Source organism: Cokeromyces recurvatus, assembly GCF_025118155.1.
Source record: "Cokeromyces recurvatus strain NRRL 2243 chromosome Unknown BX663scaffold_28, whole genome shotgun sequence".
Taxonomy (NCBI): Eukaryota; Fungi; Mucoromycota; class Mucoromycetes; order Mucorales; family Mucoraceae; genus Cokeromyces; species Cokeromyces recurvatus.
The window spans coordinates 133,197-147,562 of NW_026251414.1; the positions used below are offsets into that span (position 1 = coordinate 133,197).

At 32.9% G+C, this 14,366-nt stretch overlaps 5 protein-coding genes across 5 annotated transcripts; 2 read left to right on the plus strand and 3 right to left on the minus strand.

Annotated features, from left to right (window-relative positions):
- Nucleotides 1-19: 19 nt before the first annotated feature.
- On the minus strand, nt 20-1,769 carry BX663DRAFT_554676 (Presenilin-domain-containing protein; the record flags this gene model as incomplete). Its single annotated transcript, XM_051531556.1, has 8 exons — nt 20-175; nt 232-701; nt 759-825; nt 915-1,065; nt 1,120-1,187; nt 1,260-1,407; nt 1,467-1,609; nt 1,683-1,769. 8 exons carry the CDS (start codon nt 1,767-1,769, stop codon nt 20-22), a joined length of 1,290 nt encoding a protein of 429 aa, XP_051379704.1.
- A 104-nt stretch (nt 1,770-1,873) lies between these two features.
- On the minus strand, nt 1,874-8,696 carry BX663DRAFT_563671 (uncharacterized protein; the record flags this gene model as incomplete). The annotated part of the gene is made up of 4 exons (XM_051532022.1): nt 8,529-8,696; nt 8,349-8,459; nt 8,011-8,271; nt 1,874-7,925 (listed from the first exon to the last, which is right to left on the minus strand). The coding sequence occupies exons 1-4, from the start codon at nt 8,584-8,586 to the stop codon at nt 1,876-1,878; spliced, it is 6,480 nt and encodes a 2,159-aa protein (XP_051379705.1). The 5' UTR covers nt 8,587-8,696.
- A 2,008-nt stretch (nt 8,697-10,704) lies between these two features.
- On the plus strand, nt 10,705-12,128 carry BX663DRAFT_488955 (Calreticulin family-domain-containing protein; the record flags this gene model as incomplete). Its single annotated transcript, XM_051524851.1, has 2 exons — nt 10,705-11,037; nt 11,154-12,128. 2 exons carry the CDS (start codon nt 10,705-10,707, stop codon nt 12,126-12,128), a joined length of 1,308 nt encoding a protein of 435 aa, XP_051379706.1.
- Nucleotides 12,129-12,352: 224 nt separating this feature from the next.
- BX663DRAFT_520205 (uncharacterized protein) lies at nt 12,353-13,404 on the plus strand. Its single transcript, XM_051529084.1, has one exon. It carries the CDS (start codon nt 12,460-12,462, stop codon nt 13,357-13,359), a length of 900 nt encoding a protein of 299 aa, XP_051379707.1. The 5' UTR covers nt 12,353-12,459; the 3' UTR covers nt 13,360-13,404.
- BX663DRAFT_520210 (uncharacterized protein) lies at nt 13,334-14,316 on the minus strand. Its single transcript, XM_051529085.1, has 5 exons — nt 14,086-14,316; nt 13,934-14,029; nt 13,793-13,846; nt 13,545-13,713; nt 13,334-13,472 (listed from the first exon to the last, which is right to left on the minus strand). The coding sequence occupies exons 1-4, from the start codon at nt 14,215-14,217 to the stop codon at nt 13,690-13,692; spliced, it is 306 nt and encodes a 101-aa protein (XP_051379708.1). The 5' UTR covers nt 14,218-14,316; the 3' UTR covers nt 13,334-13,472; nt 13,545-13,689.
- Nucleotides 14,317-14,366: the final 50 nt, after the last annotated feature.

Genomic DNA, 14,366 nt, shown 5'->3' on the forward strand with positions numbered 1-14,366 from the left:
TTAGAAGTGGAATTTATTTTTAAAGAGATATAGACTGTAAAGAAAGAGAGTTAATCATTGGACTGGTCATATAATAAGCAATAGCATATGTAATGCTTCCAAATAAAATAGAGATAGGTAAAGCGGGCAATGCTTTTTTTTTCAATGTTAAAATTAAAATTGTCAATGAAAGTCCCTGCATAATAAGAAAGTTAATAAGATTATTATATAATGTATATACAACTACTTTACTGTAAGAATTGCTATGATGCATAAACATAAGGTAATAGCATTTGTTCTTGATGCCTTCCCAACTAGAACACTATAAAATATAAAATCACCCAAACCAAGTTTAATAGCTTTGAGTTCATCTTCCTCATCTTCTTGTTCACATTCAACTTCAATATTATCGTTTCTTATAGATTCTTCTTGGACTCTAGTGATTGATGAGATATCAGTAAGCTCATTTACAAATGCCCCTTCTTCGCTATTCTGAACTACATGATATCCTTTTTTACTACTTTTATTAAAAATCCATGTCCAAATATTAGTATTTGTTGATGTTTCTTGTGTTCTATAGCCATCAATAGCGCTAGTCTCAGAATTGTCAAAACTTGCCATTCCTGCTGAATATATAAGTGCTGGTATTTCTTCTTGACGTTCCTCTGCAATTGAAATCAATAAGTTTAATGGTCCTGCTGGGCATAATACAGCAAATAAATCTATGCAAAAGTTAGTATCCATTAATCTATATCTATATTTCTTCCACTGAAACTAACCATAAAGTGACACAGCTATTAAAACTGTCCATGTTGTCCATGGTGGCATTCTTAACATACTAATTGACTAATAAATAAGCGTTGTATTAAGCATATATATATGTATATGTATATATACATATATATTACCATACAATATCATCATTTACGACTTACAGTGGCTGTACTAACGATGATTAAATATGCTTGCTGTACCCATAAAGGACTTTTCCAAAATATGGCTATTACACCAACAACCGAAATATTCCAAGCACAGAATACCATAGTCATGTAATCTAATGGTAAATCATATACATCCATCATTTCACTGGAATTTTCATTAATTTGAATTAATGTAGAACTTGTAACCTTATCAACTTACATCCATAATGTTGTAGTAGTTACACCAAGAATGGACAAAACTGAAAATCCAAGCCAAAAGAACAAAAACTAAAAGGGAAAAAAATGGTTATGCTTATAATTTCGGGAGAGTTTGTTTTTCTTTTTGAGAATAGTATTTACTTGATAAAGTCTATATTTAAAACAGAGAACAAAAAGAAATGTCATAGCTGCAATGCCAACGACAATAGCTATAGCATTTAAAATACTACCACCTAAACGGATGCCTATATTGTCTGTTGGTATTTCATCATATACCATTAAAGGGTTACTAAAAAGGTTATAACGTTAAGCAGATGAATGATTCTATACAACCATGATTATCTTCACCTGAATTGCAAATCATCAATAGCTAATGTTGTTTCAATCCAACAGGTTAATGTAAACGTTATAATTAAAGGATAAAAAAGTAATGTTAATTGCTTTACAAAAAACTGAATAGTTTCTTTATGACGATTCTGCTCATTATTTGACTAATGGACAAGTATTAATAAAATAGACATTATATATAATTTATTATCTATATAGTAAGGTTATTTAAGCTACTTCTACAATATTTTGTTGGTTTTCCTGTAATAATGGCTGTAGAGACTGAGATATATTATCTTCTTCTTCTGCATCCCAAGCTGGCATATGTCAAATAGAAATATAAAACGAAAAAAAACAAAACAAAGTATGCAAACACTGAATTTTTATAAAATTTATTTTTCAAATACGATAAAATGTTTTTTTTTTCTTTTTAGATATTAGAAGTTTTGTTATTTTCATTAGGGGAAATAACATCAGAAACACATTTGACGCCAAACCCAGTAAAATTTTCAAATCCCTCACGAACCTTCAAGACACGATCGCTTTTATCACCTGTCTTCAAAGGTATCGTCATACGATCATAAATACGTTTTAAGGCATCTGCTGCAGCAACATCATAGAAAGAAGTAGAATGTAAACCGACAGGAGAACTATGATGATTAGGTGATTTTTCGTGTTCGGGAATTTGGGGAGGAGCTTCTTGATGTTGTGCATTGTTGCTTGTTGGCGACATTGAATCCAATTGCTTTTCAATATCCGATTCTAAACTGTCAAGCTTATCAAGTCTAGCTCTTGCACCCATTTCAGAATTATCGAGCATCATATTTGGAGTTTCGTTAAATTCAGCAGAAGGTATATCATAATTACTATAGCTGCCTTTACTATTATTATTATTATTTACTGCAGAACCTTGTTGATAAGATGGTATAACATTGCTAGTAGTTTTGTTAACATCTCTTGATGGGTGACAAAAGTCAAGAGATGAAGATAGTTTTCTTTTTTCTTCAGAATAATTAGGACTTCTGTTACTCATATCTGTATCTAATTGCTTCATAACAGCCGTATCCACATGTGTGTTATTTCTCTCCTTTGACAAGTTTGTTACAGCAGGGGCTATAATATTGGAATTTTGAAGTGAATTGTCATCAGAATCGAGCTTCTGTTTCATTGAAGCATTATAACGAGGGGAAAAGCTATCTTCATTTGCTAAATGCTTCATATCGGTAGTTTCGCCGGAGAAAGGTTGAGCTGTAGACCTTTGTTCATCTATATTAGAAGCAATTACAGAATGTGTATTACCTTCTAGTCTTGTATTTTTATCACCCATATCTGTGGGGGACGGAGCGGCAGAAGCTGAAAGAGGAGAAGTCAAGGTAATAAATGATGATGAAGATATATTTTCAGGCGAAATATTAGAAGGCATATTATTGTCCTGTTTGGGGCGATTTTCACCAGCTGACTTCTGAGCGCTTTCTGAGTTGTGTAATGCAGAAGATTTGTCCATAGGAGTAAATATATTATCGGCTGCTTCGACAACTTGACCATTATGATTATTTAATCTGTTAGTATCAGAATCGGTCATAGGATCAACAACTTTTTTAGAGAAAAGGTTAGGTGTGTCAAGGGCGCTAGGTGTAAATTGTTGTGAAGGCTCAAAAATATCATTATTTTGTTGAGAAGCACATACATTATCAGAATAAAGATGATGGTTGAAATCCAGAGGAATAGAATTTCCTGAATTATCAATAGCTAAAGTAGAATCATGGGACTTCTTTTTTGATGGAGAAACAGGTTCTTCATTGTCAATGTTTTCTACATTTTGAACTAATTCGTTTTGATTCTTAGGAGTATTAAGTTTTTCAGGCAAGTTAGACGTATCATCAAATGGCTTGGAATAATTATAATGAGGAGTATTAGGGATATCAATATCAGATTGATTCAAAGTATTGTTCATAGAACTCATCTTATTATAATCATCAACATCATGCAAATCACTACCAAGATTCTTTACGACTGTAGTTACAGGATGAGCATCTAAAGAGTTAAAGCTAGAATCTCTACTAAAATCTTCAGAATTTTGGAACTTAGGAAGACTTGGATCAAACTTTGGAGCTTTGACAATATTGATATCGTCTTGATTATTTTGGCTAGTTTGGGGTGAAGATTCAGTCAATGGGATTTCAGGTACAGAATCTGAATAGTTTACATAGGGTATACTATCTGTATTAAAATTAGGACTACAATGAGTTAAGTTTAGCTTACCAGAGGGGCTAGTTTTTAAACTATCAAGGCCTAAAGGGAGCTTACTAGTGGCAATAGGCAATGAACCAGCAGAGTTAGAATAATTAATGTGAGTATCAGTGTCTGATTTGCTTGATTTTAAATTATCCGCGTTAGAAGTTAATTGAGAGCCTGTTTGATTGGGATTAAACAGTTGTGGAATAGGCATCGATCTTGAAGAAGAGAGGACATTTCTAGTAGAATCACCTTCATTTGTATCATTCGAACCGTTATTGTTGCTGTGAGTAGGGACAGCACTGTTAAATACATTAGTGTGATTGGTTCTGGGGACCTCCTTTTCCATGTTGTTCATGGTATGATTAGAGTGTTCATGTTTGTAATCATTCAATTTATCGTCAATTTTATCGATGGGTTCAGGCATACTGAATGTTGTAGAATTATTGTTTGCAGAAGGTGGAGGAGAAATTGCTCCAGACTTGTCAGATAAAATACTTGAGTTTTCAGACATAGGTGTTCCTTGTGTTGAGCGTCTTTTAACCATGATTGGGATATTTAGTCCTTCAGTTGAGTTTTGATCCTTTGAAATATCTGCTGGATTAACTTCGGGAATAGTAACAGGAAGATCGTTATTATTTGCCGTTTCAATCATGACATTATTACCAATAGCTTCTGGAAGAGAAGTTAAATGATTTACCATGACAACAACATCATTTTTAGAGGAGCTGTTATCTTTGCTTGAATCGACATCATTATCATGCATATTAAATTGATCTTCATCAATTCTTTTAGCAATATCGGCAAGCGCAGGTGTAGAGATTACTTCGTCATTGTTGAATCCACCAACTGGTTCATTTTTAGTTTTAGCAACATGATCAGCAACTTCTTTCAATTGACCAGCAGTAACTTGCTTTTCAGAAGGCCTTAACAATGATAAGCCTTGATCAGTTAATTTATCAAGAATAGTAGGTTGTTCAGTAGGAGTCATGTCTTTGTCATTATTAAGTTTGTTATTTCCAATTGCTAATGATGGTGTATCAGCTGTATTGACAGGAGACGTAAACGCACCATTAGTTGTACTACGACTAGGCATCAATTCACTAGGGGTAGAATCATTTTCATTAGAGTGATATTCCATAGCATTCATAATAGGCGATACAACAGAGTGAACAGCACCAGTAACAGCTGATTTAGCACCGTCAATGCCTTTAAAAATTGTTTCAGTAAAGGTTGAATTATCAATGGTGTCTGAAGTGTCATCTTTCATATCCTTCAGCTTACTGTCATCTTCATCATTATTGGTTTCTGGACTAATATTCATAGGCGCATTAGAAACACCCATCATAGCTCCAAGACCCGCAAGAGTTGAGACAAAGCCGGGAGTAGTATTGGAAGCCTTAGGAGTTTGTTCATAAGGATTACTAACTTTATCATTATCGTCTTTAAAACGAGGGGCTTCTGCAATATTCTTCTTCAGCTGGTCGCTCCAATTTTCAGCAATTTCGTCAGGAACCGCATTATTTCTGCGTCTGGATTCTTGATCAGCAAATGAAGGTTGATCAGCAGGATCGAGTTCAGCATCTTGGGCATTTTTGATAATCGGCTCTGTACTATCACCACCAAGACCACCTTGGAATGATTCTCTTCTTAATGCTGATTGATTACGCAAGTCACGATTCCTAATTGCTTCTTGTCTAAGTCGCTCTTGATCAGCAAATGAAGGTTGATCAGCAGGATCGAGTTCAGTATCCTGGGCATTCTTGATGATTGGTTCTGTACTATCACCACCAAGACCACCTTGGAATGATTCTCTTCTTAATGCTGATTGATTACGCAAGTCACGATTCCTAATTGCTTCTTGTCTAAGTCGCTCTTGATCAGCAAATGAAGGTTGATCAGCAGGATCGAGTTCAGTATCCTGGGCATTCTTGATGATTGGTTCTGTGCTGTCACCACCAAGACCACCTTGGAATGATTCTCTTCTTAATGCTGATTGGTTGCGCAAATCTCGATTCTTAATTGCTTCTTGTCTAAGTCGTTCCTGATCAGCAAATGAAGGTTGATCAGCAGGATCAAGTTCAGCATCCTGGGCATTCTTGATGATTGGTTCTGTACTGTCACCACCAAGACCGCCTTCAAAGGATTCTCTTCTTAATGCTGATTGGTTGCGCAAGTTACGATTCCTAATTGCTTCTTGTCTAAGTCGCTCTTGATCAGCAAATGAAGGTTGATCAGCAGGATCAAGTTCAGCATCCTGGGCATTCTTGATGATTGGTTCTGTACTGTCACCACCAAGACCGCCTTCAAAGGATTCTCTTCTTAATGCTGATTGGTTGCGCAAGTTACGATTCCTAATTGCTTCTTGTCTAAGTCGCTCTTGATCAGCAAATGAAGGTTGATCAGCAGGATCAAGTTCAGCATCCTGGGCATTCTTGATGATTGGTTCTGTACTGTCACCACCAAGACCGCCTTCAAAGGATTCTCTTCTTAATGCTGATTGGTTGCGCAAGTTACGATTCCTAATTGCTTCTTGTCTAAGTCGCTCTTGATCAGCAAATGAAGGTTGATCAGCAGGATCAAGTTCAGCATCCTGGGCATTCTTGATGATTGGTTCTGTACTGTCACCACCAAGACCGCCTTCAAAGGATTCTCTTCTTAATGCTGATTGGTTGCGCAAGTTACGATTCCTAATTGCTTCTTGTCTAAGTCGCTCTTGATCAGCAAATGAAGGTTGATCAGCAGGATCAAGTTCAGCATCTTGAGCATTCTTAATAATCGGCTCTGTGCTGTCACCACCAAGACCGCCCTGGAATATTTCCTTGTAATAATTAGCTTTAGGGTCTGCGCTATCAGCATTACGTATTTCTTTGATAATGGCTGCCGCATCATCTTGTTTTTCTGATGCAGGCGCATTAGGATGATTGAATTCATTCAATATTTTAGGCTCAGCCTGATGAGGTAATTCAGAAACTGGATTAGCAATGGCTGGATCTTGATTTGTATGACGAATTTCGCTAACAATAGGTGAATTTTCAGAATTATCAACATCATGCTTGTTATGGGCGGCATCGTTTGAGGTTGTTTGACGGAGGCCTAGCTTTTCTGCAGCAACACTCAAACCGGCTGCCATGACAGAGGCTCCAGGAAATGAGATCAAGGAATTTCTCTTTTCATTCTTAGCAGGAACGACTTTATCATTGTCGATCAAATCAGATGAGGTAGCATCAAGGGAAGAAGGAGAATGAGGATTATCATGCGAATGATTCATATATTGAGCGCTATTAGGGATAAAAGAAGCAACAGTTGCACCAGCATTAGCGCCAATTGAAGAAGGGGTTTCACTTGTACTGTTACGTTGAATATAATTATGCATAATATCTTTGGCGCTTGAATTTGAATGTTCTCGATTAGATGGATTGTCACTCACTGCAGACTGGCTTTTGCTCGTAGGAGCCAAATCTGCTTCAGGTGGTAAGCATAAGGTAGATGCATTTTGGTTAGGCGTCTCTTCCAAGAAACCAGGATTAAGAGTAGGATTGAGACTGTGACTTGAATGCGATGAATTTCTTTGAGCTTGATTATGATGATCTTGATATTCATGATTAGTATTATTATTCGAAGCATTCAAGGTGGTGGTAGGCTTGACCCAAGCGCCCTCTGTTGCATGCACAGACGTAGCAAGGCGTGCATCATTTTCATCAAGTGGTTGAAGACCGCCGTAGTAGCCAACAAAATGATCAGAATTCTTGTTTAAATGATCATCCTTCTCATTTTTGGTTATATCATCATTATCCTTCTTACATATTTCGTCATTCTGACCTACATTTCTTAATGATGTCAAGAGATTTGAATTATTTGAAGTTGATGGCAAAGTAAAATCTTCTTCGTTAGTCAAACCTGGTTTCAAATGAGACTGAGGTACAGGAGAACTAAAAGTAGACCCCTCATTGTTGAGTCCAATAGGTTCGTTGTCTTTCAAACTGAGTGAAGGTTGTGTATGAAATGAATCTCTTGGACTAAAGTCCTTGATATCCTGTCCTTGTTGTTCAGGGATATTATTATCTTCTTCTTCACCACTACTGTAAAAATCAAAAGCTCCAGGCATTCTTTCTTTATTCTTTTTTTTGAATAAATTATTAAAGCTGCCTTCAGTTCCAGTAGGAGATGACATGTTGTGGTTTAGTTGTTGGCTTTCAAGTGTCTGCTCATGATCAAGATGAGGTTCCTTCAAGGTACTCTGCTCTATTTTTTTTTTAAAAAAAAAAAAGAAAGAGTAAATAAAAAATCAAATAAAAGTGAAATAGAATAGATAATAAAGTGCGCATACCATTATGATTAGGAGAGGGTAGAGGTGAATCTTGATGAAGTCGATAATCAGGAGGTAACTGTTGGTCGACTGTTTGAAACATTCTTTTCATGTGTTCTTCAAATTGTTTAAAAGTGTGAAATAATCTGTCTCTACTAGTTGAAAGTGAGCGTAAAGAAGTAGAATCAGGATTATTTTTGCAATTTTCTTGGTCCTTTTCTACCTGTTTCATGGCTTCCTCACAATGACGTAAAAGAGCGCTAAATTTAGATGATATATTCTCTATTGTAGAGCCCATTGAAAAAAAAAAGGATAAGATTTCTGTATATAATCTAATCTAATATAATGTATGTGTATACCTTTTAAATTTAAATGCATAGCATCCTTTTTAGAAGAAGGATGTATATCGTTATTAGAATATTCTGTTGATTGTTGTTGTGGTTTGAAACTATCCGTTCTTGAATTTTGGTCTTTTTTTTTTTTAAATGTGTAAATTATGTTAGCATTTATTGATTGTATGTTACACATAACATGTATACCTGAATTTGTGTTTTTGTTCAAAACGTCATTTAACACTTGATTTTCTTGAAGGCTCATAATTAACCACTATTATTTAAAATGAAATAATTGTAATAACAAAAGATATAAAAAAAAAGTTCTGTAGATAAATGTAAGAGCAAAAAGAATAGATGCTTGTATGTTTAAAAATAAAGACAAAAAGAAAAGTGAGAGGAAGGTATATAAAGTCCTTTTTATTTTCTTTTTCTTTTTTATTACTCAGAAACCCGAAACAAAAGGGAAAAAGAAAGAAAAAAAAAAGCTTAATTATACACATATACATACATATATAGCCAAAGGAAGAGGAGGTATCTTCACTTCTTTTTAGAGGTAATAAAGTGTAATACCAAGTTATTATATATGTATATGCATATATATATAAAGATATGTTGAACGCTTAATGTACAAATAATGATAATGATTATGTAATATTAATGATAGGAAGAATTTTTTTTTTTTTTGATATAATAACCCCAGCATCCCACATTTAGACTCGTTCTGAATTTGCATGAAAATGGTATCAATCTGATATAGTTATAATGCAGGCCTATTTATTAAGAAGGTTTAATATAACATAACTAATTAGAAGTATACTTCTTATATAAATATATGTATATGTATATACATGACTTGAGCATATATAATAAGATAAACACTCTATTTTCTCCTCTATTCTTTCTTTTTGTGATAAATAAAAATCATGCAATATGCGGGGATAGAAAGTCTATTTATATACAAATATAGTTTATATACTTTTCCTTTCTTTTTCTTTTTTCACTACAACAAAAAGTAATGTTTTACATAATTACGTGTTTTGAGAAAGAGAGAACGCGTCATTGAATAAATGCTATACTGTTCCTTGTCCATATAGTGTATGTTTATGAAATTATACAATAACTTAACACTTTAGTATAATATAACCTTCTAGTAGAAAGGGGGAGGATAATTAAAGTATGATATATGTTTATTAATATTTAATTGAGTGGTTAAAGATCTACTATTGATAAAGGTAAAGTTTATCAAGAAAAAAGAAAAAAAAATACTATAAATACGCCTAGTATTCACTTTTATTATGTTCTCTACAGAAAAGATTGAAGTTTCTATTAAATTAAGCTTGGATAGTCAGCCTAGTTTTAGTTAAATAGCAGCTCCCCTGGAAAAAAAAAAAAAAAGAAGGACAGATAAGATGCAACAATAGGTCTAATACTGGCAAGAAAATGACCAAATAATAGCCTTCACTTCTTGACCTTCAAAATAAAAAAAATAAAAAATAAAATAAAATAAAATAAAATAAAATAAAATAAAATAAAAAAGTGAACTTATTGTGTATCTTGAATTCAAAGGGTCAGAAAGTCCTTCCCTTTCAATTATCAGAAACTTCAATTATTATAAACTGACTACATTTGACAGCTTTTATTAAGAATGTATTTAAATAAAAGTAAAAGGTTATATAAAGCATTGTTTACATTATCTTACTTTTGAGTAAATAGTTGCTTTATGTTTATGACTCAAAAGAAAAGAAATCCCATTTATGCATAAGGATAGAAGAATTTATTTGTCTGCGCATACATCTCGATAAAAGTGAAATTATGGTTAATAACGCCTAGTCTCGACTTTTTGATGTCGTATGACCTGCCATGTTATAAGAACCACAAATTAGTTCTAGTATTGACTTTTGCTTTCCCCTTTTCTTTTTTTTTTTTTATTTCATTGCATCCAATTTATTGCGACTTTTCTCTACTTCCTTTATTCTACTGTGAAAAAAAAAAAAAAAAAAAAAAAAAAATTGAACGGATTTTGCGTCTTGTAAAAATAAAATATAATAAAATTTAGGGAGGAGATCAAATTTGAAAAAATCTATTATTTAATATATTCACTGCAATAAACCTTTCAATAATGGCGTGACAGGCAAATGAAGCATAATTGAATTTTCTTTTATTGCCCAATTAAAAGTTGCCATCAAGTCCAAGTAGTATTTTAAAAATGTAATTGGATAAAAATAGTACAGTAAAAGATTAATTTGCCACGTAAAACGTAGAAAATTATAGAAAAAAAAAAAAAGGCAAGGAAATATATATTATTATTGTTCCTTATTTTTATTTTATTTTTTTCCTTTCCTCATTGCTTCTCTATTTTTTTTTTTTTTGTTAAAAAGAAATGAAGATTCCTACCATCGCTGCTATTTTAGGTCTTGCTAGTATTGCTTCTGCTGAAGTTTTCCTTTTTGAAACCTTTTCTGATGGTGAAGGATGGAAAGACCGTTGGACACCTTCTACTTATCGTGAAGACCTTGGCAAGCTTGAGGTTTCTCCTGGTAAATGGTTTTCAGATGAAGCTACTAAGGCTGGTCTTAGAACCACTGAAGATTATCGTTTCTATGCTGTTTCTACCAAAATCCCTAAACCTTTTACCAATAAAGATAAAGACCTTATTATTCAATTTGACGTTAAGAATGAACAAGATATTGACTGTGGTGGTAGTTATTTGAAGGTAATTATTGAGAAAAAGAAAGAAAGAAAGAAAGAGAGAGAGAGAGTAGAGAGAAAGAAACAAAAACTATGCTTGTAATCTAAAGAGAAAAAACAACTCATATTCCCTTTCTTTAGTTCTTTGGTAATGATTTCGATTCTAAAACATTCAACGGTGATACCAACTACAATATCATGTTTGGTCCTGATATTTGTGGTCCTAAAGCAATGGTTCATGCTATTTTGAATTACAAGGGTACTAATTATGACCTTAAAAAGATAGTTGCTGCACCCAAGGATACCTTGACACATACTTACACTTTAACTCTTAAGCCTGATCAAACCTATTCTATTTTGGTAGATGGTAAGGAAAAGGCTGAAGGTAGTCTCTTGGAAGATTGGGACTTCTTACCTCCCAAGAAGATCAAGGATCCTAATGCTAGCAAACCTGAAGATTGGGTAGATGAAGAAATGATTGTTGACGAAAGCGATGTTAAGCCTGATAATTATGATGATATTCCTGAATTTATTCCTGATCCTAATGCAAAGAAGCCTGAAGATTGGGATGATGATATGGATGGTGAATGGGAGGCTCCCTCAATTGCTAATCCTGATTATAAGGGTCCCTGGTCTCCTAGAATGATTCCTAACCCTAACTATAAGGGTGAATGGGTACATCCTGAAATTGATAACCCTGAATACAAGGTCGATAATGAAATTTATATTTATGATTTTGCTAACGTTGGTATTGATGTCTGGCAAGTCAAGTCTGGCTCTATCTTTGATAATATCTTGATTACAGATGATGCAGATGAGGCCAAGAAGATTCGTGATGATACCAAGGCTACTACCTCTTTGGAGGAAGGTGCCCTTGCTGCTTATAATGAAAAACTTCAAGAAGAAGCCAAGAAGAAGGCTGAAGAAGAAGGTTCTCCTGTACCTGCTGAAGAAGCTGAAGAAAAGATTGACCTTGAATCTTATGAACCTCCTATCAAATTTGACGAAATCCCTGAAGAAGCTGCTGAAGCTGTTAAAAAGTCTGAAGAAGAAGAAAAGAAGGAAGAAGCAACAGAAGAAGAAGATGCTAAGAAGCATGTTAAGGATGAATTGTAAAAAAAAAAAAAAGGATATATTAAAAAAAATTATTTTTGATTCATGATGTTTTTTTTATTTTTATTTTCATTTCTAATTTTCATTTGACAAATATAACCCCTTCCTTCATACTAACACCATCAAAATATACATGTGTACATGTCTTACACAAATAAATAAATAAAAACATGAGTAAAAAAAAAATACATATTTTTTTTTTTTTTGCATTAAACATTAAAGCTAATCGGACATAGAAAAACCTATTAAGGGGGGGAAGGAGAGAGTAAATGAAAAATGAATAATTGCAGTACTTGCTAATTTTTTTTTTTTTTGATTAATTAACATTACCAAAATGGATTCAGACATTTCAAAAGCAGTAGACACATCGACTTATAAAAGCCCTATAAAAAGCATAGAAAGATCGTTAGCACTTGCATTTCCAATTTTTTATGCAAAAGTGGAGTCTTCTATGAAAGATATATCATCTTCTACTATTACTCCTCTTCTCCGCAATAAGCGACGACGACGCTTAATTATAAACTCAGATAATAAAAGGAAGAAGAAGAAGAGGGAGGTAAATAAGCATTATCGTTGGCTTCAAACAAATGTAAGTGCGGAAAATATAATAAAGAAAATCAAAGTAACTGATCAAGAAGGTAAATATGAAAATATGATAAAAAGAAAAAAAAACTTGTCAAGATTTATTTTTCTTTTTACCTTAGTCAAAGAAATGCCTATGATGAAAGATAATGAATTTTATTGTTCTATTTGTGATATTCAATTTGAATATCATGGAAGCTTTACGCGTCATTTAAGATATACACACAAATTAAAAAAGTTATCTTCAGATATTAAAAAAGAAATAAATGCTACAAACGAGAATTTACCTGAATCTTCATGGGATGATCATTCTCTAAACACCCAACACCAAAAAAGGGCTTTTATTGGGTCTCTGTTACATAAGAGAAGCAAGTCACTACTGAATGAATATAACTTCCTTAGCAACGATGAATCAAAGAAGGATAAAAAGATATCAAATGATGATGTATCTTTTGATAATGAAAGTGTATCTACTGAAGAATTATTATCCTTGTTTTCTGATAGTGAAAGCATATCAACTGAAGAGTTATTATCCTTATTTTCTGATCAGGATGATGATGATGATGAAAGCATGAAGAATACACATCATTACCACTCTTGTCTCAAAAGTGAGGATAATAATAATAATAGTTTCAAATATGAAAATGTATAAGCATAAGGAAATTTATAACTGTAAAAAAGAAAAAAGAAAAAAAAAAGTCAATCTATTCTAGTCATGAATACTCATAATGCTGGCCAAGGAAGATTACGACAAAAGAACAAAGTCTATGAAAAAAAAAACATTTTATTAAGGCACAAATTATATACTGGAAATATATTCGACATGTATTTACATACAAATTTAATAAACAAGTACTAAACAGTACAAAATATACTATTCAGTATTCCTACATAATTCTTCATTTATCCTATACAATCAGTACGCATACAATAATTACAGATTTTATTTTATTTTATTTTTCCTGAAAAATTGACTTTACTATTATGCTCTTGAAGGAGGTGAAACCTATATTTATTAACAAAATAAATAAATTCTTTCCTTTTGTCTTCTTCATATGCATATATATATATATATTTATATTTACCAAGATAACACCATCTCCTCTAACAAATAACATTTCAAAATTTCTCTTCACAGTCTTAAAAAAAAAGGAGTATAAGGATATACATGTATACATATTTATATACAAATCATCAAAAAAAAAAAAAAAATAGATTCTATTTACTCTAATGACTTCTTCTAAAGTATCTTCATTCACATCAACAATTGTAATTGTTTCTTCAACATCACCCAACACCATATTTAAATGACCATCATAAGCCTATTATATAAGTCAAGTAAATGTATATACAAACTGGCAACAATATGAACAATTACATGTAAGTTACCGCGTAATTCACGATCGCCTCTTAATTTAACATAAATACGTTCATCTAAAGAAAGTCGAACAAGATCGAGTGGCTCTTCAACAGATCCAATGCCAGCAGGTGCTGTACTCACTTCAGCCATTATAAATATGAATATATAAAAAATAAAAAAAAATAAAAAGGAAAAGAAAAGAGGAAAAAAAAAATGAAAGATAGAGGTGACGTTTTTTTTTTTTTTTTTTTTTTGTAAATAGCAGCATAATTTCCTTTTCCCCCCCCCCCAAAAAAAAA

Bases quoted from the DNA above. Each gene is read 5' to 3' on its own strand.
- BX663DRAFT_520210 (XM_051529085.1), bottom strand. From the start codon at position 14,217: ATGGCTGAAGTGAGTACAGCACCTGCTGGCATTGGATCTGTTGAAGAG. The intron at 14,030-14,085 runs GTAATTGTTCAT...CTTATATAATAG, and splicing joins AATTACGCGGTAACTTACAT to GCTTATGATGGTCATTTAAA. The intron at 13,714-13,792 runs GTAAATATAAAT...TAATAAATATAG, and splicing joins GAGGAGATGGTGTTATCTTG to GTTTCACCTCCTTCAAGAGC.
- BX663DRAFT_520205 (XM_051529084.1), top strand. From the start codon at position 12,460: ATGGATTCAGACATTTCAAAAGCAGTAGACACATCGACTTATAAAAGC.